The sequence below is a fragment of the Anabrus simplex genome, chromosome 14, assembly GCF_040414725.1.
Source record: "Anabrus simplex isolate iqAnaSimp1 chromosome 14, ASM4041472v1, whole genome shotgun sequence".
NCBI lineage: Eukaryota > Metazoa > Arthropoda > Insecta > Orthoptera > Tettigoniidae > Anabrus > Anabrus simplex.
The window spans coordinates 71,586,871-71,613,391 of NC_090278.1; the positions used below are offsets into that span (position 1 = coordinate 71,586,871).

At 40.7% G+C, this 26,521-nt stretch overlaps 1 protein-coding gene across 1 annotated transcript; it reads left to right on the forward strand.

Moving 5' to 3' along the window:
- Positions 1-339: 339 nt before the first annotated feature.
- LOC136885516 (uncharacterized) lies at positions 340-24,530 on the forward strand. The gene is made up of 4 exons (XM_067158117.2): positions 340-423; positions 7,584-7,742; positions 14,319-14,477; positions 23,975-24,530. The coding sequence occupies exons 1-4, from the start codon at positions 340-342 to the stop codon at positions 24,242-24,244; spliced, it is 672 nt and encodes a 223-aa protein (XP_067014218.2). The 3' UTR covers positions 24,245-24,530.
- Positions 24,531-26,521: the final 1,991 nt, after the last annotated feature.

Genomic DNA, 26,521 nt, shown 5'->3' on the forward strand with positions numbered 1-26,521 from the left:
TACAGTCCATGTTAACCAGATCCATAAGTTCGAAATATCCTGTGGGTAGTAAAGGTATTCAGCAAGATTTATTTGGTGATTTATGAAATGGCTATGTACTCCAAATGAAATTAAAAACATTCGCTTTAATATGCTGTACAAGCAGATGATATTAATATGCATTCAACCTGCCTGATATTTATCGCATAGTGCCTGCCAGGAAACCATTCATTACCTGTAATCTTTTGTGTTATTGTAATACGAAATCAAAAGGTACCTGTTCTTTTAGGTCAACATAATTGCGGATAGCGTTGGATATAAAAGAAAGAGAAGGGACAGAGATTCGGCCATAGTTTTAAAATGAGTGTCGTACGTGTGTTATATCGAATATTATGTGCGAGTTTTATATCCTTGGCGATATGGGACCTGGTCCAAGGTGGCGATGTAAGTACTAATTTTAAAACCTAAGTGGTGTGAAAGGAACAGTATGGATTTCGTTATTCTTTTATTTATAACCACGGTCCATTTATTCTGAATATTACAGACTACCAACGTCAGTTACTTTTGCTATTATGTTACATTTCCAATATTCGGATAATTCCATTTTCTCGGATAACGTTCACTGCTGAATTCACCACAGAATTCCTTATCTCGGATTACCAAAACTAAGTTTTCGTTTCGATCTGATTTTTAACCTTAAGTTTTTCATACTGAGGCACGGAAAACAAAAATGACTACGAGCTTCTGCCATTGTCGAAATATAAGCAAGTTTTTGATTCCTTTCGTAAATAATGTCCGCTACTGACTAGAAACGGAAAAAAGAAGCGTAAGTTGAATTTCCAAGAGAATGGATTCTTATTGAATTAGGTGGGCGAAAGCATTAACATAATCGAGAATAAGCAAACACATTATAACCTACACTGTGTGCAGGGACATTATTTTATCGATTCAGGGAATTGTCGTTCACCCGGTCGCCTGCGCTGCGAGCCTGTCTCCCGCCAAGCACTTTGCCGTAATGCGCTACTCAGCGCCAGAAATTCCCTTGTTTTGCAGGCGCTTTATCAGGTTCAAACGCGATCACAAGAATTCCGGGTGGAAAAGGAAACAGGTAACGTTTGGGCGAATATTTTGGCCAACCCTGAGGATGAAGGAGAAGTAACCAAGGCAACGTCACATGTGTTCGTCCTCCACGAGGTGTGGCTTGCGACTCAAAGGTCACTACCAACTTCATTTTTTCGGAAATTGATTACGAAGTTTCTATGGTTGAACATTCAGGCTATACTAGCTTCTTCTAATCAAGGAAAACAATTAATCAACTGTAATTTAATTGATATGAAGTATGCACGATGTAATTCCCCCGCCCAATATATGCTATTTAATTGTTTGATCAGCGCTGACGATAACTTGATAGCAACGGTTTTCCAGACGCTCTTGCGTCTCTGACAATCATAATTATTTAATGCCAGGTTATTTTTACTTTGGTTTATGAGGATGGAAATTATTATTATTATTATTATTATTATTATTATTATTATTATTATTATTATTATTATTATTATTATTATTATTATTATTATTATTGGTAGTAGTATTTAACAGGGCCTATATTGACGAAAATAAGGGTCATTCTTTCTTACAATGGTTGAGCGCGATGCCATTTGGTAATGAAGTCATAGTCGAGACCGCTAACAATTCAGCCAAACCTCGCACACAAGAATTAGAAAGAAACTGGAGAATTTGACCCTCATTGAGTTCACATACACATTACGTCTGTTGCCTTGAAGAGGGGGTCTGGTTCCTCCCTTCATTTTTCCCTGTGGGTGGGGGCGGTAGAATAACACCCACGGTATCCCCTACCTGTCGTAAGAGGCGACTAAAAGGAGTCCCAGGGGCTCTGAACTTCGGCCCCCTGTGGGTGGGGGCGGTAGAATAACACCCACGGTATCCCCTGCCTGTCGTAAGAGGCGACTAAAAGGGGCCTCAGGGGCTCTGAACTTTGGAGCGTGGGTTGGCGACCACGGGGCCCTTAGCTGAGTCCTGGTATTGCTTCCACTTGCTTGTGCCAGGCTCCTCACTTTCATCTATCCTATCCGACCTCTCTTGGTCAACTTTTGTTCTTTTCCGACCCCGACGCTATTAAGTTTGCGAGGGCTAGGGAGTCTTTCGTTTTCATGCCCTTCGTGGCCCTTGTCTTCCTTTGGCCGATACCTTCATTTTTCGAAGTCTCGGACCCCTTCCATCTTTCCTCTCTGATTAGTGTTATATAGAGGATGGTTGCCTAGTTGTACTTCCTCTTAAAACTATAATCACCACCACCATCTGAACTTCGGAGCGTGGGTTGGCGACCACGGGGCCCCCAGATGAGTCCTGGCAGTGCTTCCACTTACTTGTGCCAGGCTCCTCACTTTCATCTATCCTATCTGACCGCCCTTGGTCAACTCCTGTTTTTTTCCGACACCACTGTTATTAGGTTTGCGAGGGCTAGGGAGTCTTTGATTTTCACGCCCTTCGTGGCCCTTGTCTTCCTTTGGCCGATACCTTCATTTTTCGAAGTGTCGGACCCCTTCCATTTTCTCTCTGATTAGTGTTATATAGAGGATGGTTGCCTAGTTGTACTTCATCTTAAAACAATAATCACCGCCACCATCCTCCCTTCATTCCTATCTCCCTTCATTGTCGAACCAGTGGAACGTGTGGGCAGGCTGGGAAGCAAGTACCTTCCCCTCCGCGTGTGTTTCATTCATGCTAGATATCCTCGTACTTCCGTTTTCTCCACCTCCCCTCACTCTTCAGATGTGTGCATGTGTTAACGCTTCTGATGCATTTGACCATTGAGAGAGAGTGTGTAAGCAGGTACTGGGTGGTTCTGAGGGCTGTACTGATTTCTTGCCTGAAATGAATATTTCTGGCCACTATATACTAAAGATTTCGAGTGTACAGCAGTATATACTAGGAAATGGATACATGATATATGTTTAGTGATCAACACGACATAGTGGGTCATTTGACAGTGTTAGTCAAACCCTCACTCAGGTCCGTATTCACCAACGGCTGTTACTTTTGCTTTGACCTTAGATTCCGAATACGAATTACTTCATATAACGCTCACTTCTGTATTCACCACACAATGTATTATCTCTGTTTACCGAAACTAAGTTTTCGTTCCAGTCTAAATTTGAACCTTAACCCTTTGTTGCCTGATGCTACTTGAAAGTACCATATCATATTTCACCCCCCTGTGGGTGGGGGCGGTAGAATAACACCCACGGTATCCCCTGCCTGTCGTAAGAGGCGACTAAAAGGGGCCCCAGGGACTCTGAACTTTGGAGCGTGGGTTGGCGACCACGGGGTCCTCAGCTGGGTCCTGGCATTGCTTCCACTTACTTGTGCCAGGCTCCTCACTTTCATCTATCCTATCCGACCTCCCTTGGTCAACTCTTGTTCTTTTCCGACCCCGACGCTATTAGGTTTGCGAGGGCTAGGGAGTCTTTCGTTTTCATGCCCTTCGTGGCCCTTGTCTTCCTTTGGCCGATACCTTCATTTTTCGAAGTCTCGGACCCCTTCCATCTTTCCTCTCTGATTAGTGTTATATAGAGGATGGTTGCCTAGTTGTACTTCCTCTTAAAACTATAATCACCACCACCATCTGAACTTCGGAGCGTGGGTTGGCGACCACGGGGCCCCCAGATGAGTCCTGGCAGTGCTTCCACTTACTTGTGCCAGGCTCCTCACTTTCATCTATCCTATCTGACCGCCCTTGGTCAACTCCTGTTTTTTTCCGACACCACTGTTATTAGGTTTGCGAGGGCTAGGGAGTCTTTGATTTTCACGCCCTTCGTGGCCCTTGTCTTCCTTTGGCCGATACCTTCATTTTTCGAAGTGTCGGACCCCTTCCATTTTTCTCTCTGATTAGTGTTATATAGAGGATGGTTGCCTAGTTGTACTTCATCTTAAAACAATAATCACCACCACTATCCTCCCTTCATTCCTATCTCCCTTCATTGTCGAACCAGTGGGACGTGTGGGCAGGCTGGGAAGCAAGTACCTTCCCCTCCGCGTGTGTTTCATTCATGCTAGATATCCTCGTACTTCTATTTTCTCCACCTCCCCTCACTCTTCAGATGTGTGCATGTGTTAACGCTTCTGATGCATTTGACCATTGAGAGAGAGTGTGTAAGCAGGTACTGGGTGGTTCTGAGGGCTGTACTGATTTTTTGCCTGAAATGAATATTTCTGGCCACGAGATACTAAAGATTTCGAGTATACAACAGTATATACTAGGAAATGCATACATGATACATGTTTAATGACCAACACGACATAGTGGGTCATTTGACAGTGTTAGTCAAACCCTCACTCAGGTCTGTATTCACCAACGGCTGTTACTTTTGCTTTGACCTTAGATTCCGAAAACGAATTACCTCATATAACGCTCACTTCTGTATTCATCACACAATGTATTATCTCTGTTTACCGAAACTAAGTTTTCGTTCCAGTCTAAATTTGAACCTTAACCCTTTGTTGCCTGATGCTACTTGAAAGTACCTTCTCATATTGCATGGCTTTGGAATTATTCAGTAAATCCTACCCTTGTATTTTCCTCATGGAACATTCAAGTAACTAATTCTTAAAACAGAGATATTTCATTTTTGAGGTTGGTATTGATGAAAAACGCGGGAGATCGTTTTATTCTTAGGAGTGTAGTCATAGTGTTAGCACTGTAAACAAATGACATTTTGATTGATTATTTCTTAGCTCCTATTGTTACAGTCGACCTGCAAGTAATCTTAGTACATGTAAGTTTGCTTCTGTAATGCAATAAAATACTGAAATTGATGAAATTTGCAATTGGTGTAGATATATAGCTAGTAAATGGCGAGGTACTTAGAAGTACCGTTAGGCCATATGGAGTGTCTCATGTTAGTCATATCCAAAACCGAAAGTAAAGCTTTCCTTCGATGGACATCAGTGTTTTTCTATGGAAAGACAGTAAAAAGGTGTGTGCTTAGCACCTAATTTCCATGGAACAGAAGCCACAACTGTTTCTAGGAAACAGAAGGATGGAAGTAATGTTACTGTTGATTGCCCGGTTGTTGTGCAAGACTACAATGCACACATGGGTGGAGTGGACCATGCTGACAGACTTCGAGTCGTATATGGTTTAGACCGTCGATCCTAAAATGGTGGCATAGATTATTTTGGGGAATGATTGAGATAGCATTTGTCAGTGCCTACATCATATACTGTAATCTGCATGAAAAAGTCCCTCTAATGGCATTCCGGCGTAATGTGGCCCTAGGACTGATGAACCAGAAAGAAATTCCTCTTCCAGGAAAACTTTCACGTCATATGAGGTCACCAGAGCAAAAATGTCTACAAAAATCAGGAAAACAGAATATTCTGTGCCCAGTGATGTCAGACTAAGTAATCGTGGAAATCATTTTGTTGTTTTTGTAAAAAACCGTGGTCGATGTGAGGTGTGTTCGAGAAAGAAGGTGCAGTCAAGACCGCATTCAAAGTTTACTACATGTAGTGTTTTTCTTTGCTGCAATGAAAAAGAGAACTGTTTTGCAGAGTATCATAATCTGTCAGCTGTATTGGATGTATGCAAGATGTTCTACATATGAACAATAATATTACGAAACTTATTACACATATTTGCTTTAAATTTTGCTTTTACATTTTTGTAATAGTTTCAGGTGTGAAAAACATGTTCTACTAATATTTTGAGACAATAAATGTAATATAATTCCAAAATGTGAACATTCTTATCCACCCAAATATGAAGCCTCCTATATGCCTGACGGTACTTAAAAGTATCAGGCCCCCAAAAACATATCAAAAATTAAAATTATGATTAGAAAGTATTAGCATGTACTATTTGAACATATTCCATTAGAAAAAGGTGAAAAAAATCTAGTATACTTATTATTTTTCACTATTCAGGCAACAAAGGGTTAAATTGTTCATACTCGCATACACAAAACTACCATACTCAAAAATAAACAAGTTTTTAAGAAGGTTCGATGTTTGCAAATAATTTATCATGAATTATGTCCGTTATTGACCAGAAGCGAAGGAATAAGCCTAATATTACGTTTCAAGACAAAGGATTGTTATTTAATTTAATGTCTGAAAACATCGGCATCATAGAGAATAAGAAAACAGGCCTACACATTGTCTGCTTCATTCAAGAAATATTCCTTAGTTATTCATTACAAATGATGCACAATCGTGTACCACACAGAATATACGAGGGGCGTACTATATTGTTTACACTTTATTTTTTGTACGTCAGGGTATGGTTCACATTTCACATTTGAATGTGGTGACATGTAAATAGTGTCTTGTATCACTGTTTGGTAGCAGCACACGCACAGGGGCCAACAGATGCACTCGTCATAGCCATTTCATAACAACAATGTCAGCGTAAGAGCAGACAACATGGAAAGCAACCTTCAGGGACAGCGCTATACGACTTGGTTCCTATGGGAAAAAGGCTTGACCACTGCAGAAATTCATCGGCGCTGTGTGTGAAGAACATGCGCCGTCACAGAAAACAGTTTACAACTGGCTGGAAGGTTGGAAAACAGGGCGAACATCGGTGGACAAGGGAACCAGTTCTGGAAGGAATGTGACAGTGTCAACACCAGCCAACATTGCCCGGGTCGAACAGGCCATCCAAGGAAACAAATGCATGACATTTACGGAAATGGGGGCTGCCACTGGAATTAGCCGAAACACCCCACGGCGGATCGTGCACGGCAGACGAAAAGCAGAGGCGTGTGGACGTGTGCAGAGCGCTTTTGCAAACGCCACGATCTAAATCCAGCCAACTTCATGGCTAGGCTTGTGACTGGTGATGAGACATGACTCCATTACCATGAGCCACAAACGAAACATCAATCGATGCAATGGAAGCATAGGGGCAGTCCACCGCCAAAGAAATGACGAGAAGTGCCGGGAACATGTTCGGGAACATGAAGGGACCTGTGTGTAGTCGCCCTTTTGTGGATTTTTCAGAACTGGACACAGCTGTCAAGGCATAGGTACGCAGCACTCCGAAACAATGGTTTCAGAAAGGTCTGGAGAGACTGACACATCGATGGCAAAAGTGCATACATTTACAAGGAGATTATGTTGAGAAGGTGGACGTAACAACTAATGTGTAATGTACTTCAATTGGGTAGAAATAAATAAAGTGTTAAACAATACAGTACGCCGTTCGTAAGATATTATCGAGGATTCATGTTACCTATTTGTTGGGAACTTGAGGTTATTTTCGTTCATGGATAAGAATGACGGTGTCCAGGCTTTAGATAACCAAACTTCTTTTTTCAAAACAGTGTCATCGCAGTCCTAAAAGTATGTAGCACATTCTTTTTATCAATCGAGCTGCCATCTTGAAGCTCTAATTATCTTACATTTTATATTATACCATCCACCCTTCCTCCGGTAAAATTTCAATCTGAGATAATGTTGTTGGTGAAATTAAATTTAACTCTTATCTCGGTTTTGCGTAGTATTAAACCACGATTAAAGCTTGTACTCGCGTAGGTCAATACAGACCTGAGTGCTAATGGACGAGTCTCTTTTCATTCCAGCCGGAATATGAGTTGAAGTTTGTGAAGCTGAAGAACTACCTGAAGGCAGGGGAATCCCCTATCGACGTGATCCAAGCTAAGGCAGAGCGCTTCAACAGGACTCTCATCATCACGAATGTGTCGGTAGAGTTAACAGAGGATCTTTGTCCCGAGGCTATGGTAAGTACCAGACCAGAAGTTGCTATTGATTTATGATATGCCGTATATCTGTAAAATGAAAGTTAAATTTAGACATAATAATAAGCTCTTGGTCTGTTTCTGTGTCAACAAAACAAGGTGAAATTCCCCATTACTGGGGAAGTCTTCCACATGATCAGTCGATATTTTCTTCTGAAAACGCAGAGCAAAGTTCTCTGTGAAAAGTAAAGAACTTCACCTTGTTTTCTGGACACGACATATGCCCAAAAGTTTATTATCCTAAGCATTAATCCAACAATTATGTTTGTTTGTTTGTTGGTTATACAACTCTACATTCCTCCACTGATCAGTATCAAAATCTGCATCTAGACTCGTGAGTACGGCCTGGATCTGTATGACCTAAAAATCTTAGAAAACCGAGCTCGATAGCTTCAGTCGCTAAAGTTCGGCCAGTATCCAGTATTCGGGTGATAGTAGGTTCGAAGCCCACTGTCGGCAGCCCTGAAGATGGTTTTCCGTGGTTTCCCATTTTCACACCAGGCAAATGCTGGGGCTGTACCTTAATTAAGGCCACGGCCGCTTCCTTCCAAATCATAGCCCTTTCCTATCCCATCGTCGCCATAAGACCTATCTGTGTCGGTGCGACGTAAAGCAAATAGCAAAAACAAACTTAGAAATATGCAAGAATTTATGACCTAAAACTTTTACAAATATGCAATCATTTATGACCTGAAAATTTTGAGTAGGTAATATCTAGATAGGGGTGACGATGGAAAACCTTGTAATAAAGAGGAATTCTGTGGGAGAAAGAAAGCTGAGAGAATAACTGTAAAAAGGTTCAATATTATAGGGAAGGATCCACCTTTCAATACTCCGTAGTAAGTTGAACTAAAAAGTAGTTACAACCTGTTTGTTGGTACCGGTTTCAACACATTTCAAGTGTCATCATCAGCCAATTAGCGAAGATCTTAGCTTCAACTTAATATTTATACAACCTTTTTACATTTAAAGTTAAAAACTTCATGATTGTTCCGTATTGAATAGAGAAATAAGAAGATGTACAATATTATAGGGAAGGATCCACCTTTCAATACTTCGTAGTAAGTTGAACTAAAAAGTAGTTACAACCTGTTTATTGGTACCGGTTTCAACACATTTCAAGTGTCATCATCAGCCAATTAGCGAAGATCTGATGACACTTGAAATGTGTTGAAACCGGTCCCAATAAACAGGTTGTAACTAATTTTTAGTTCAACTTACTACGGAGTATTGAAAGGTGGATCCTTCCCTATAATATTGTACATCTTCTTATTTCTCTATTCAATACGGAACAATCATGAAGTTTTTAACTTTAAATGTAAAAAGGTTGTATAAATATTAAGTTGAAGCTAATGTGTAATCAGTGAGTGGATTGTAGAGTATAAGACGAAAACACGGTGGAAGAACTGTAAGAAGACGGTGTAAATTAGAAGAGAAGTAAGGAAACTATTATTATGTTTATAAAGTCGATGTTGTGAATAAAAATGTAGTCTTCAGAGAAGAGGTAGTAAGATTTTGACGAATGTGTTATATTATATACAGTATAATGTAAATACGGTAAGAAGAGTTTTGTATATATTGGTAAAAGAATGTATGAAGAGACGAGTAAGTAATATCTAGTTAGGGGTGAGGTTGGCAAACCTTGTTATAAGGAGGAATTAGATAGGAGAAAGAAAGTTGAGAGAGTATAGGTAATGAGGTGGTATAAATATGAAGTTTATGGTGCTGTTAAGGAAATGTGCAACTAGTGAGTGGATTGTAGAGTATGAGAACTAAACAAGGTGGAAAAACTGTATGAAGTTGGTGTAAATGAGTAGAGAAGTAAGGAATCTATTAGCATGTCTGTAAGATCGGTGTTGTGAACTGTGAACAGAGGACGAGGAATGTTGGTTGTGTATTTAGAGTAGTCGGATAGGAAGGTGAACTGAGTAAGACTTGGATAAGGAGGTAGAGTATCTTGCCCAGAGGAATGGTGATACTCACTGGAGCAAGATGATAGTAGAATGAGTGTTATATTTATACAAGGTAGATATTATAAGAAAAGATTTGTAATATTGGTAATGGAATGGATTAAGTGTCTAGCGGTAATATTAGGAGCGGGGGGATGTGAAAGACTCTGTAAAAGTAGAAAGTAGAAAGGAGAAGGGAGTCTGAGGGAGCAAATGTAAAAAGGTGTATTATTATTAAATTCATGGCATAGTTTAAAGGAATGAGTGTATAAATTGTAGAGGACAAGATGTAAACAAGGTAGAAGAAGTGCACGGTGTAAGGGCAGACTGAAAGATATGGGAAGGGGTGTGGGAGGCATAAGAAGTGAAAGGGTGGGGTGGGACGGACCTACCCCAAGGTTAAATAGATTAAGCATGTCCGCACGTGGGGAAACATGAGAAGCAAGGATGGGTGCTGACAATGTGAAAGAAAGGCGACTATTAAAAAGAAAACAAGCTGGTTAGTAGATAAGAACGTGACGGGTCACATGATGGATTGGCTTCCGCCTCATGTGATCTACCACGCAAAGAATGGAAGGAAAACGCATTGCCAGCTAGCTGTTGGTGGGGAAAGACATCTGACCCACGAGGCGTGGCTGGGAGTGGTGTCACGGGCAGGAAGGGCAGTTTTCCTTACCACGGGGATACCACGACCAGCCAGTTCTTTTAGATTAGTAGTAGATTAAGTTAGGGGTGGTGCCTTACATAGTGTCTGGTTTTCCGCCCGTGTGGGGGCCACCAAGTTAGTTGTAAGATTAGAGGGTGGTAGGGTGGACCCCTGCATGTGGAATGGCCATCCTCCTGTGTAGGATTCCGCTCAGAATTACGTTTTTGACTAAATTAGTTGTAGATTTAGTTGTAGTGAAGCAGTTAGTCTAGACATGTAATGTTGTTTCTTTATTTCCCTATACCGATGGTTTGTAACTATGGTGGGGTAAAGATGTAATGTAAATTCTCAGTATTGTTACTCAGACATGCTGAATTAGCTAAGTAATCACCTGAAAATTTTACAAATATGCAAGCATTTATGACCTAAAAATGTTAGAAATATGCAAGCATTTATGACCTAAAAAGTACTAAAATCTATTTATATAAAAACGAATGTTTGTTTGCACAGTATGTATGTCTCGAATGGACTCAAAAACTACTGGAGCAATTTGGCTGAACATTTCACAATTTGTTCTTCTTACTCCTGGGAGGGTTAAGGAAGTGGTTTGAACGAAATTTGATGGGAAGTTCGGCATAGGGGGTGAGAAGGATTAAAAAAATGAAATAGGGAAAGACAAGATAACCTCATGACAAGTATGTTCAGTGGGTTGCCTGACGAACAGTATGCGAAGATTATGATGTGTTTCTTAAAACTTATCTTCTTCTGCTTCTATAAACGGTATATGAAAAGTCCAAGTTCAGATCCCATGGCATAGGGGGTGAGAAGGTGTGAAGAAAGAAAATGTCGAGAATGACATAGAGATTACGGGTGAATATGTGTGTATTTTTCAGCATAGCTCTCAACCAAACTAGATACACATGTAACTTAATATCTGGGAAGATTACTGTAAGGGCAAGAAATCCCTAGCACGGCTAAAGGAAGAGGTGAAATATAAAAATAAATTAATGATATTAGTGGCGAGTTCATAATCTTTGGAGTTGCTGAGGTGAACCGTGGCACTCTGGATGCCGTTTGAGTCTAAGTTCATCCCCAATCGGGATGGAGGTTGGATGGGGTGAAAGGAATGTCCAAAATGACCGAGATCATGGATGTACACGTGTGCATATTCTAGCATAGCTCTCAACCAAACATGATACTCATGTGGCTTACTGGTTGGGAAAGAAAACTGTACGGGAAAACACCCCTACAGGCTGGGGGGTGGGGTTGAAAGGGGGTGAAATATTAAAATAATAGAAAACGACAAATATTAAAGGTGAAAAAGATGTATGTTAATAAATACAGTTCTTCTTTTGCATTTAATTAAACGGGTTTAACACGCTTGAATTAATAAACACGGGCGAAGCCGCGGGCACCGTCTAGTATGACAATAAATACGACTTTAAAAAAAATTTTGGTCGAAATCTTGAAAATCTTGCCCGCTGTTTAAATTATTATATTGAAAATATACTTTTAAAATATAGAACATTCGATAATAATAATAATAATAATAATAATAATAATAATAATAATAATAATAATAATAATAATAATATTTTATTAATGTATTTTGAATGTACTTAATTACTCAATCCAGAGGTAACTCCGACTCTGCACATAGTGAAATAAATGCCACATTTTCATGGGGGATCAGAAAGAATTACAATAGCAAATTACGTACGTTTTAAAGTTATCAAATAAGAACGATCTTCTATTTTCACCCAACATTAACTTGTAACGGGGAAAACGACCGCTCAGCATCTCAGGATAGTATTGGGGCATATTTGAAATACGTCAAATCATTAGAGTTCAATCGCTATTCTGTCGCTTTATACGCATCTGTCTCTTTCTATACAGATGACCCTCCTAATTTACATAAATATATATTTCTAAGAGAGTTAATTGTAAATTACAGACAACAATTCGGAGATGTGAAAAATCCATCTTTGAGAGGAGTGAAAGCTAGTATGCGAAACTGGAATAAAACGATTAAAAAAATGAATTAAACACGAAAATTCATGATAAAATATAACAATAATATGAAGAATTACAGGAAAATGACAAAACATTAAAAGAGCCGTAATATGACGTTATATGACCTGTGAAAATTGCATCATTTTAGTCACCGTAGGTAAAATCACCCTTAACTTGTATTTTCTATGGAATTAATATAAGGAAATGTCATAAACATTTCCCCCTGTGGGTGGGGGCGGTAGAATAACACCCACGGTATCCCCTGCCTGTCGTAAGAGGCGACTAAAAGGGCCCCAGGGGCTCTGAACTTTGGAGCGTGGGTTGGCGACCACGGGGCCTTTAGCTGAGTCCTGGCATTGCTTCCACTTGCTTGTGCCAGGCTCCTCACTTTTATCTACCCTATCTGACCTTTCTTGGTCAACTCTTGTTCTTTTCTGACCCCGACGCTATTAGGTTTGCGAGGGCTAGGGAGTCTTTCATTTTCATACCCTTCGTGGCCCTTGTCTTCCTTTGGCCGATATCTTCAGTTTTCGAAGTGTCGGACCCTTTCCATATTTTCCCTTTGATTAGTGTTATACAGAGGATGGTTGCCTAGTTGTATTTCCTCTCAAAACAATAATCACTACCACCTGCCACAAACATCCGGGCCGTACTCATGGGGCACTCGGACGAGTCGTAGAGTTAATCAAAGATGTAATAAAAAAATTGGTCATAATGTATGATGTACGGGTAAAAGGTTCTATGTGTTGGTGACATTTTTGTTACCAAAGTTCTTAAGGAATAGACTGGGCCTACGAAAACCGTGGTTATCTTTTTCAACAAATTAATTTGTTTATATTTTTTATTTCTTTTGAAGATATTTAACTCTGCAGTAAACATATTTATTGCCGTTTCAGTAGATTATTGGCAGCTAACCACCTCTTTATACAAGTCACACATTAGAAATATTGTTCTCCCGTTAGCTGTTATTCATCTCTTTGACAACTTCAAGAACTGTTTAAGATTTCTGAAGACAAGAAGACTTACTACCCTAGTGTAAACATCAGGAACTTTATAAATTGAAGTGTTCCATTTTATCATCATCCAGTTGGACCATGAAGTCTATCTTCAAGATAGGAATAGTGTATCATATGTCAGTCGTGCATATCAATCCTCAACATAATTTCAATTGTTTTTAATTATTACCATGTTTTAATAATATGTTGTAGAGGTAAAAATTCCCCTGTGTAAGAAAGCCTTTGAGGACAAGAAGCAGCTCTTAATTCATAAATCCTTAGATACTGAACAAAAGAAATTGTTTATCAAAACATTCATTTGGAGTGTGCTGCTATAAGGCTGTGAAGGATGGACTCTCTTGAAGGAGGTGGGAATGTGGCTATGGAGGAAAATATAGAGAACTACCTGGATTGAGAAGAAAACTAATGAAGCAGGGCTTCGAGAAATTAACACCTAGAGACAATTAATAATAATGATAAAAAGGTGAAAAGTGTCGGACTTAAGTCACATTCTCCGTCATAATGACGTCATAAAGAACTAGTTCGAAGGCAAGGTGATGGGAAAGAAAGGCAGATGGAAACCACGGAAGAATATCTTTGAAGAGGTAGTTGAGCTGATGGGATGCCAAAGTTATGGAGAGATGTAAAGGATCGCAGAGAGAAGAAATCAATGGTTGCAGCGACAAGGCATGAATAATATGTTCTTCTGAAGATGGGCCAAGTTAGGAGAGGAACATGCATAGATTTTAAAATAATCTTCTTGAGTGTCAAAACACTTTACTGTACTGAATAGTAAGAAAGCTTTTTAATGAATTGTTATACAACTAAGTTAGGTGTCAATCTATAAATCATGACATTTTAGTCTTGTGGTATCTGTGTAGTGTGATGTAATAGATATTTACAAAAAATAATCTCTGTTGATGATGATGTAGTTGTTGGTTGCTCTGTGTTTCAGTGCAGTGTGACCGGCTTTGAGAAGATGGGGATAGAGTACGGAAAGAGCACACTCAACATTAATCCCACCAGGTGTTGTGAGCTCATGGAGATCGAGTATTGGCTGTATCCGGCGATCGTTGAAGTGAGCAACCTCCCACCGACATGTCCAGTGAAGAAGGTAACATTACTCTTAAACCATATAAGTAAAATTGTTTCATTCATTTTTTCAAATATATATCATCAGTCGTATTACTCATTACTGAGTGTCGTGACCCCATTGTTTTGTCTCTACAGAATTACATGCTTCACAAAGTGTCGCCATCTAACTCAATCTTCAGCATTTCTTAGGACGTTCTGAAGAAGAAGGACAGTTATCTTCCTGACCTGATCTATCCACCTGCTTGATGTCCTTCCACGTGGTCTTTTGACTACTATGATAGACTTTTCCAGGTTGTTTCGATCACTCCTTAAGGTATGTCCAAGGAACCGAACTGAAGTATTCTTTCACTGACACGTGTAGAGAGATATTTCTCTATCGTCAGCTCTTTAATGGTGGACTCATTTGTTCTCTTTTCGGTCTAAGCTACACGTAGCAATCTACGCCAACACCACATCTCATAGGCATCGATGTGGTCTTTGTCCTTAGCCTTTACGGTCCATGTCTCACAACCGTAAAATAACACGAAAAATACTAGTGCTTCAACCAATCGAATCTTCGTGACTTTGGATATTGCTCTGTTCTGCCAGATCTTAGTTTACTCATGGCTGCACGTTTTAGGATAGTACGCCTCTTTATCTCTTTCTCGCAATTTTCTGTGTCACTTATGCATGGCTCAAGGTATACAAGGTCATTAACCAACTCCAGTCCCTTAAATCGACCTGTGAGGTGCACTTGATTTCCGCTATCTATGATCATAAGTTTAGTCTTCTTCAAATTGATCTCTAATCCGTAAAGGATATCCTTTACTCTTGTAAGTAAATCTGCAAGCTCATCTTCACTACTGGCAAGTAGTGTGGTGTCGTCAGCAAAACGCAAGTTGTTGATTTTTCGTCCAGGAATTGAGATGCCACCAGACCATCCATCAAGCGCTCTCCTCATGATATGCTTGGCATAGATATTGTAGAGCTGGGGAGACAATACACAGCCTTGTCTTGTTGCACACCAACAATCGCAGAAGAGGGCAATCAAACAACAAGCGGCACAACACCGCAGCCCGAGTCCACGGTTGTTAGCTCGACCACCAAAGAGATAAGAGGCTCTTCCCAGCGTGAATCACGCCAGCTACTTAGAGAAGGGCCTCAATAGAACACCAACACAGGAAATGGGCAGCGATGGGAATCTGGGCGAAGCCAATAGGTTAACAACCATAACAGATGGTGGAAAGGGTATGAGGTAGAGCAATTCCCAATAATGACACACTCAGTCACACTTAAACAGACCAAAATATAATGTAATTTAAAAGAATAATAAAGGTGGGTGGTGCAATTAATATATAAGATAATAAAAACAAAATATTATATTTTAAGAAAAGAGAAAACTGATGACAAGGCTCATTTACAGGGGAAAAGCAATCGTAGTCACCATACCAATAGTTACAACTAATTTCCCAGACACAATTAACTTCGGTAGATTGAAAAGCTTCATTACAATGTACTTGTTCGTGACAATTTACCTGTTTGTGACAATTTATTTGTTCGAGCTCAAACCCATCTTTCCTTAAGCGAAGTCATAAATAACTCAGGTGCACCAGATGTGGGTACGCGCGTCCCAATAAAATTCCCCAAAATGATAACTTATTACATATTTGAAAATCCTCAGTGAACCCGGAAGCGTTTCAAATTTAAACCTTCAACCGCGTCTTCTAACACACTGACAATGTCCTCAAGAAACATTAAGGAAAGCAAAAAAATCAAATTAAAAATTAATAAAGAGCCGACATCAAAAGAAAAACAAAGAATTATGGAAGGGAATCAATAATAATAATAATAATAATAATAAGGTAGCACAATAATGTAGAAACAATTAAAACTCATCTTGTGACCAGTTCATCACATCACCAACATAGGCAAGCCATGCAACAACGAACGTCTGCACGTCACGAGTATTGTTAAAACACTCACTCCGCTACAATGCAAACTTATCACACCGTTATCAGAAAAACAAATGAAAGCATATCAACAACAATGGAATAGAAATGGAGTGAAGCTCCAGATCAGTAACATTAATCAAAATTCAGGGAAAAGAATATTTCAAAATAATAATAATAATATTGAAAATTAATTTTAAAAATAAAATAAAATTAATTTCACTTCGATCCAAAGCACGCTTCAGTATTCACTAGGGTTTAAAATAGTTTTAAATATTCAGTCGCCTTTATGAGGCTAATGATACAAGAGACTACACACACCTTCACTGGTCACAGCTCCAGTTTAAACCACACTGTTCCGTTGACGCATAAGTATGTGCATCAATATAAATTATCACTTGTTTAAGTATAACATAATTGGGAGGGCATATTTAGATTAGCGGAATCCAATAATGGAAGATGCGACCGAGAATCACAATAGTATGAACATTAGCAACTTCCGTATACTTCAGAAGGACGAAAATATAATGAATCTACCTAAAATTTCACTTTAACCAATGTAAACATGAGAGAGTGTACAACAGCTAATATTTTTAACAAGTAGTTTCGAAAACATTGCATTTATTACTGCCTGGAAACCCATCTTTATCACATCACCAAGATGTAGCACAATATAAATATTAACACAAGCAGATTTGGGAGAAGAAACCCACAAGAATGCTTCCGAAACGAGCACGTAGCTCTCGACAAGATTTTATGAGTTCTCGACAGTAAGCAGTTATTATTATTATTAGTGCCACATTTAAATACCAGCGTATCAAAGGGGTTTCACACGAGAATCTTCTCAGAACATAATTTGGCGAATAGACATTGCTCTCCTACAAGTAGTATGTCGAGGTTGTAGTTCACAAGACGTCTCCCAAAGAAAAATTAATTCAAAACATCGATGAAGGTAGCCATGTTGGCGTCTTACACACTGCAGAATAATTCCCTGAAGATAACATGGAAAGTCTGTTGGGGTAAATATCATGCCAGACGATCACTTACCGGAGTGTTGAACACATTTTTTAAGTACTCACTTATACAGTTTGGTTCAAAATATTCCCAAGAAAAATATACTCAGCTGCAGGCACTCGTAGTCGTGAATAAGGTTGCATTCCACATTTACTTACAAGTTAAAAGTACACCACCACATATAAATGTCATTACACAGGCCTACGCCTTCCTTCACAATCACCTTACGGTGGTTTCAAATCATTCTTGCCTGCCATAGTGGCTGGCAGCAAGCCAAGCGACATGACGCCTGCACTCGCCAAGCGCTGGAACAGGAGTGCTCGTTTGGAATAATGGCCGCTAGGGCGCGCCATGCAGAACAGTTGACTATCGAGCAGCGGAGCTACCCAATAACAAACTCATAAACAACAACGTTCAATAAAAGTCCAATGGCGAAGCAATTGCCCACAGTTATATTACAATTTGCACCAATAAGAATCCCAACGGCCAACAATTATTTATCGCAGATTTCCCTACTTTTGGGCAAGATTAAACGATAGATTCCATTCCCCTTTTTAATGAATTCCACACGGGCAAATTTTCGGTGTAGCGGTGTTCTCACATAGTCCTTAAATTATACCGCTACAGACTTACGCCTTTGAATACAGTGAAAAAATTTGAGGTATCACCATCCACCCTTACAGTCGCCAAGTTACTGTCATAAAGACCTTTCACCAGTGATATGAGATGTGCTGGAACACCGAATTCATCTAATACTTTCCATAGTTTGTCCCACTCAACACAGTCAAAAAGCAGATAAAATATGGTAATTTTAGAATATGGATGTCCATGATCGTTGAAGTGTTTATATGGTGAATACCGTGGTTAGCAGGGTGGTGTCCCGTTGGTCGAAAAAATTATCACCACCAGGGCCCTATTTCATAAAAGTTACAATTTTATACTGACAAGTGACGGTAAATTATCAGTCAGGTTTACATTTTGAGAATTTTGTGTTTCATAAAATCTTAACCCCCTGTGGGTAGGGGCTGTAAAATAGCACCCACGGTATCCCCTGCCTGTCGTAAGAGGCGACTAAAAGGGGTCCCAGGGGCTCTGAACTTTGGAGCGTGGGTTGGCGACCACGGGGCCCTCAGCTGAGTCCTGGCATTGCTTCCACTTACTTGCGCCAGACTCCTCACTTTCATCTATCCTATCCGACCTCTCTTGGTCAACTCTTGTTCTTTTCCGACCCCGACGCTATTAGGTTTGCGAGGGCTAGGGAGTCTTTCATTTTCACGCCCTTCGTGGCCCTTGTCTTCCTTTGGCCGATATCTTCATTTTTCAAAGTGTCGGACCCCTTCGATATTTTCCCTCTGATTAGTGTTATATAGAGGATGGTTGCCTAGTTGTACTTCCTCTTAAAACAAAAATCACCACCACCACCACCATCATAAAATCTTATAAAGAATGCGAGGGAGGGAGAAGGGAACGTCATAAGAGAGAGGGATAGGGCGGTCCTATCCCTAGTATGGTGAACACGTGTTAATAGATAAGAGGTTGAGAAAGGAGAGAGAGAGAGAGAGAGAGAGAGAGAGAGAGAGAGGCAGGATACATGTGGAACTGGGTGCTAGCACCCGTGTGATGGTGGTGGTGATTATTGTTTTAAGAGGAAGTACAACTAGGCAACCATCCTCTATATAACACTAATCAGAGGGAAATAATGGAAGGGATCCGACACTTCGAAATATGAAGGTATCGGCCAAAGGAAGGCAAGGGCCGCGAAGGGCGTGAAAATGAAAGATTCCCTTGGCCTTCATACGTAATACCGTCGGGGTCTGAAAAGGACAAGAGTTTACCAAGGGAGGTCGGATAGGATAGATGAAAGTGAGGAGCCTGGCACAACTAAGTGGAAGCAATGCCAGGACTCAGCTAAGGGCACCCATGGTCGCCAACCCACGCTCCAAAGATAAGAGCCACTGAGGCCCCTTTTAGTCGCCTCTTACGACAGGCAGGGGATACCGTGCGTGTTATTCTACAGGCCCCACCCACAGGGGGTAGCACCCGTGTGACCTGCCGCCAAAGGGAATGGCGAAGATAAACATTTGTCAACGTATGGGGCCAGACGTGTTGTTCCAGGGAGGGTGGTTCCTTTTTATCCTCACCAGGGTGGAACAGCACGCCCGGTCAGCTGCTAGAGGTGTGGCGCCTCGCATGTGGATTGGTTGCCGCCTGTGTGTGGGGTCACAAGATTAAGTTAAGATATTTAGTGTTATAGGGGTGGAGCTCACATTAGGCACCGTTTTCCGCACATGTGAGTGTCCACATAGTAGATTTTGCATTTTATTTTATTTTATTTTATTTTAATTTATTATTTGGTTTCAATGGGAACATGTATTTGGGCTAAGGGCTGTGTTGTTCAGCATATAAATTGAATTGATTAAATCTTGCAAGTTTATAAAATTGTCATGACAATGTTGTTTTTTACGACAATTTAAGAAATGTGTGTTTCATTGAACTTTTAAACTGACAGGTAAAAAGCTGACAAATTTGTTAAATTGTAGACTACATATATTGTTATGAAACAGATGTACGTCATGTTTTTTTGACATCTCTACAAATTTGTAGAAATGGGTTGCTCGTCGTGTTATGTCAAGCACGATGGTTCATTCGTATTGGTGGAGAAAATATTTCTTTTCGCGAAATATGTTATTTTGTTAATTCCGCACGCGTGATTCAAATTGACCAACTCGCCGAATTTGCTACGACAGAGCACAAGTCGCTGCCGACTTCAGGGAAGGGGAGTGGAGTGTATGTTGGATACAGAGATAATGCTCCGTGCGTATGCTCAAGTTTTTCGTTCGACTCGCACAGGCAATATCCAAAGTTCGTTTATTAAACAGCTGTAACTGCGCACACACACAGTACAAGAACACACTGTATTTAAGACACACTTGTTAGTCAAGGAATGCACCAGATCGTTTCTCCTCTCGCTTGATGGTCGCAGTAACGTTCTTTATTATTTAACATCCCTGAAAATGCAAATTCCTTCATTCACAATATTGTGAATTGAATCATATACTGAAGGGAGGAAACAAAACGCCCAGTGGTGTGATTACAGTGGATGTACAATATGCCCCCCTCCTACTTTGATGCACAATTCGCAGTGAGCTTTGGACTCTGTTCAGGATGTGTGGTGTTGGTGGTGGTGATGAAAAATGAAATGTCGTATGGCTTTTAGTGCCGGGATATCCCAAGACGGGTTCGGCTCGCCAGGTGCAGGTCTTTCTATTTGACTCCCGTAGGCGACCCGCGCGTCGTGATGAGGATGAAATGATGATGAAGACAACACATACACCCAGCCCCCGTGCCATTGGAATTAACCAATTAGGGTGAAAATCCCCGACCCGGCCTGGAATCGAACCCGGGACCCTCTGAACCGAAGGCCAGTACGATGACCGTTCAGCCAACGCGTCGGACAGGTGGTGGTGATTATTGTTTGAAGAGGAAGTGCAACTAGGCAACCATCCTGTATATAACATTAATCAGAGAGAAAAAATGGAAGTGACCCGACACTTCGAAAAATGAAGGTACCGGCCTAAGAAAGGCAAGGGACAGGTATGTTATATATTGGGTATTCAGCCCGAAGGTTGATTTGATCCTCCACAGTTCCGCCAACAACTGCCATAGATAGCTTAGGCGTCACTGAAAAGGCATGCTGGGGAAATGAGGAGTGAGGTAGTTTCCCGTTGCTTTCTTCACTGAGCCAGAAGTTGCTATTACATATCAGTCTGCCAAGCCCACTGAAATGCATGCACCAACCGAATCTATGAGCGATATTTTCGCACCATTCATAGCAGGGACTGGCTGCATAAGGAATGGCATTACTAGCATTGCTCATACCTCAGTCACTTTCATATTGTCAAACCCAAGGATGAGACTGAGACAGGTCAATGAAAGTAACAAATTTATTCTATCCCATACCAGAAGCCATAATGCACTGTAAACACTACATCTCGCCAGCAAAGGGCGTGAAAATGGAAGACTCCCTCTGCCTCTAGTGCTTTATTACCGTCGGGGTCGGCAAAGAAGAAGAGTTGACCAAGGGTGGTCGGATAGGATAGATGAAAGTGAGCAGCCTGGCACAAGTAAGTGGAAGCAACACCAGGACTCAGCTAAGGGCCCCTTGGTCGCCAACCAACGCTCCAAAGTTCAGAGCCCCTGGAGCCCCTTTTAGTCTGCTCTTACGACAAGCAGGGGATAGCATGGATGTGTGGTGTGTCGTGCATTAGTTCTGCCTCACACTTCTTACTTCCCTTCCCTTCCCTTCCCTTCCCTTCCCTCCTCTGAAACACAGCAACAGACAGAGGCTGGCTCTCTGGAATAGCAAGTACGGCGAGTTAAATCGTACGTCCGAAAGGAACAAAGTACCCTCATTTTATTGAAAAGAATAATTTTCTCCGCCAATCTGATAGCAACATTGTTCTTAACATGAAGAGCTTCCCTATTTTTTTTGACGGTATAGTTACGATGCATCCTGTATAACTAGGGAGTTTATTTTCGTGAATGTTCTGTAGTTTAATATCTCTTGTGAATAACGAACCCTAAAAGCAGCGATTGTAGCAGTAATGAAGAAACTGAAATGAGACCGCGCCGAGTTTTTAGACAACAAATTAACCTAGCCTTCAATTGCGGTGTATTTATAGACAAAATAAATATATTAGCAAGACATCAGCTGAATACATTATACAGTAAATCCTATGGGACAGAAATTGCAGTCACAAGCACCTAAGTTATTCATTCACACATCAAGAGCAAAATTTGTTTCCTCTGTTTAAAATCGTAATATTATCAAAATTGCTTGTTATTCTGTCTGAATGAGTAGGAAAAAATGTAGGTTAAATTTAAGTCTTGGATTTTACTGCTTTGTAATAACAGTCGACAGTTTGTGCATCGCATTCAGTGATCGCTATCGCTCTTCAGAGCCATCTAGAGCGAAATATATTAAATTTCAGATCTGACACACAATTGTCGCATTTATGAAACAAATTCTACACGTAACTATACTTTGCTATTCACGTAAGAGAAGCATGTAGCATTTATGGAACAAAGATTGTTATGTATATCAAACATAAATGTCCAATTACAGTGCCTTGTGGAACCCCCTCTCAATCATTATAGGATCAAAAAATGTTCTGCTTATTTTTTATCCATAAATTTAGCCACCTTTTCAATCATGGGCTTTTTAGTCCAATATCCGTCATGCGTGTATACTTTCACTATTTTTTTTTTTACTTTGTGTACCGGTATTTATTATCGATTAAACAAGGTGAGCATTATGAACGAGTGTAAGACCAAATTATGCCAAAATTCTGCGTTCAATGTCTGAATTCATGTGAGTAATTTTTAAATCTCTCCAGATTGCATTCAACGTAGACTAGTCTTAACGAAAACAGTCTGCGTCATTCCACAACCAGCTTTCTTCCAAGGACACGCTGTAATCTTCTTCTTCTCTTCGTTTTGGCCATCTGAGCATCACGTTAATTCGTATCAGCTTCGTTTGTTCTCGTCTTTCTCCTTGTCCAATATTCTTTCATTCTCATACTTTTCAACCTTCTTCGCTCTTCTCTCCATGAAGCTTTTGTTCGGGGCCTAGTTCTGTCCTGAACACCTGTGCAAGCCTGAATTTTTATCTAAAAATCACTCTGTTGTATATCTCTGCTTCTTCCGTTCCATTTCTTCTCGATTCCTTTATACCTCTTGGATCCAGCGTACTTTGGTTCTCCCACTGTGGGTGGGGGCGGTAGAATAACACCCACGGTATTCCCTGCCTGTCGTAAGAGGCGACTAAAGGGGACTCTGAACTTTGGAGCGTGGGTTGGCGACCACGTAGTCCTTAGCTGAGTCCTGGCATTGCTTCCACTTACTTGTCCAGACTCCCCACTTTCATCTATCCTATCCGACCTCTCTTGTTCAAATCTTGTTCTTATGCGACCCCGACGCTATTAGGTTTGCGAGGACCAGGGAGTCTTTCATTTTTCATTTTTCGAAGTGTCGGACCCCTTCCATAGTTTCCCTCTGATTAGTGTTATATATAATATGGTTGCCTAGTTGTACTTCCTCTTAAAACAATAATTACCACCACCACCACCACCGTACTTTGGTTCTGTATTATTTGCAGTGTTAATCTCGACCGGTCCATTCTCAGGATGTGTCCTATGAACACGTCCCCTTCTTTCCCGTATGTTGTCCGAGATTTTCTCTTTCTTGGTATACAGTTCTTTGTTCGCTCCTCTTCTAAATTGACTGTCCTCTGTTCTTCGCGGTCCCAACATCTTCCTGAGAATCTTTCGCTCCACTATTTCTAATCTCTTAAATACTCCTGTTATTACTAGGTTAAAAGTTTCTGCTGTGTATAAGGCTTCAGGGCGGATCGCTGCCTGGTATTGTCTCAATTTTGCATGAATCGAAATATTCTTCTCATTGTAGACGTGCATAGTTAGTCTATATGGTAAATTCATTTTCCTTATTCGAGCCCCCGATGCTTTTTTTTTCTGTCAGCCCTGTTTATTCATATCGGTCGTATTTTTTTTTTCAGGGTAGATATGACGTGCTAAACTTTTACCTGGACAGTACGCGGTTACCGGAGAAAGTGCCGGGGGCAGATGACTGGAGGTTCGATATCCGTGTGACTTGCTCTGCTGGTGATGTCTACTCTGTTGGGGTTTGGATTAACTTCGATCGCTCCGAGTTCCGTAAGCGTCAGGCAGAGAAGGCCGCCAATGGGGACGCGAGCCCTGACGATGAACCTCCAGATGATGACGCTCCTCCAGATGGGCCCCCTCCACCTCCAGGTCCTGGACGATGAGCACCGCTTACATGATCATCAGCTCTGTTGCAGCTTGGATTGAATTATAAATGTATATGAATAAATAAAACAGTGTTTAATTGTGAATCCTAAAAGGGCACCCTGTTGACGTGGACCAAATAGTAATTTCCAGGCTTTGGATAATTTTGCACTTAAAATGTCAAAATATGCACTGAAAATTTGGAAATATAGATTAAAAACGAACATATATCTGATATCAATTAGCGGATTATATTATAAGAAATGAATGTTTCACTTTAAGCATCGCGAATATAAAAATATAAAAATTTACATACCGTACCACAATAAAATGCTCCAGTTTGTCAGTGAAACCCAAACATATTGATTTAGGACAGTCGCCCAGCTGGCACATTCGATATCTGTTGATTTCCTAGCCTTTTCTTATATTATTGCAAAGACATTGGAAATTTATTGAACATCTCCCTTGGTAAGATATTCCAATCCTTAACTCCCCTTCTTAAAAACGAATATTTGCCCCAGTTTGTCCTCTTGAATTCCAACTTTGTCTTCGTATTGTGATCTTTCCTACTTTTAAAGCCACCACTCAAACTTATTCGCCTACTGATATCATTCCATGCCATCCCTCCGCTGACAGCTCGGAACATACCACTTAGCCGAGTAGCTCGTCTCCTTTCTCCCAAGTCTTCCCAGTCCAAACTTTGGAATATTTTTGTAACGCTACTCTTTTCTCCGAAATCATCTAGAATATTTTCATTGGATTCTTTCCCGTTCTTCTTGAATCAAGTAATCCTTGCGAAGGTCCCGTACTCTGGAACCATACTCTAGTTGAGGTCTTACCAGAGATCCCCTATGGGTGGGGGCGGTAGAATAACACCCACGGTATCCCCTGCCTGTCGTAAGAGGTGACTAAAAGGGGCCCCAGGGGCTCTGAACTTTGGAGCGTGGGTTGGCGACCACGGGGCCCTCAGCTGAGTCCTGGCATTTTTTCCACTTACTTGTGCCAGGCTCCTCACTTTCATCTCTCCTATCCGACCTGTCTTGGTCAACTCTTGTTCTTTTCCTACCCCGACGCTATTAGGTTTGCGAGGGCTAGGGAGTCTTTCATTTTCACGCCCTTTTCTTCCTTTGGCCGATATCTTCATTTTTCGAAGTGTCGGATCCCTTCTTTTATTTTTTCTCTGATTAGTGTTATATAGAGGATGGTTGCCCAGTTTTACTTCCTCTTAAAACAATAATCACCGCCACCACCACATAATCCACCCTATCAAATGCCTTAGATAGGTCAATCGCGATACAGTCCGTCTGACTTCCTGATTCCAGGATATCTGCTATATCTTGCTGGAATCCTACAAGTTGAGCTTCAATGGAATAACCTTTCCTAAACACAAGCTGCCTTCTATCAAACCAGTTATTAATTATTAGTTATTAATTTCGCAAACATGTCTAATATAATCAGGAAGAATGCTAACCATTTAGCCATGGAGTCGGATATTTCTCGACTGACAGCTCGGAACATACCACTTAGCCGAGTAGCTCGTCTCCTTTCTCCCATTTCCTCCCACCCTAAACTTTGCAACATTTTTTAACGCTAATCTTTTGTGGAAAATCACCCAGAACAAATCGAGCTGCTTTTCTTTGGATTATTTTCAGTTACGGTTGTTCAGTTCGTGTTAAACTAAAAGCACCCTGATTGTATGTAGAACATCGAATTCCTCAATCAATCAATCAATCAATCAATCAATCAATCAATCAATCAATCAATCAATCAATCAATCAATCAATCAATCAATCAATCAATCAATCAATCAATCAATCAATCAATCAATCAATCAATCAATCAATCAATCAAACAAACAATCAATCAATCGTTTACGTTCCTTCGCGTAACGCCATGAAGAAAGCAAATTTCGGTCAACACGTGCTAATGTTTATGATAGACGTCAAACGATCAGCTACCAAAAGAGCAAAATAGGTAGGAATACCATAGGTTCTTTTTTATTTCCTCACTGTGTTGGTAGGGTGAAAGTAACTCACGGGGATGACTGTAAGTTCTGTGCGGCGCCTTCGCTGAATGGTCAGCGTAGTCGGGGACTCGTGTTCGATTTCCGGCCGGATCGAGCATTTTAGTCGGATGTGAATAATTCCTCTCAGTCGGGGATTAGGTGTGTGTGTTTGTACCAGTATACTCAAAACACGTCATACTGCCAATCAACCAACCCAGGAACATGCAATAGCGAATACATCCCCCACGGAAGAGGCGCCAGGAAGGGCATCCTGCCGTAAAGCGGAACTCTA

What these genes read in the sequence shown, in the direction of transcription:
- LOC136885516 (XM_067158117.2), top strand. Translation starts at nt 340, where the DNA reads ATGAGTGTCGTACGTGTGTTATATCGAATATTATGTGCGAGTTTTATA. An exon ending in ACCTGGTCCAAGGTGGCGAT is followed by an intron (nt 424 to 7,583) that starts GTAAGTACTAAT and finishes TTTTCATTCCAG; the next exon opens with CCGGAATATGAGTTGAAGTT. An exon ending in ATCTTTGTCCCGAGGCTATG is followed by an intron (nt 7,743 to 14,318) that starts GTAAGTACCAGA and finishes TCTGTGTTTCAG; the next exon opens with TGCAGTGTGACCGGCTTTGA.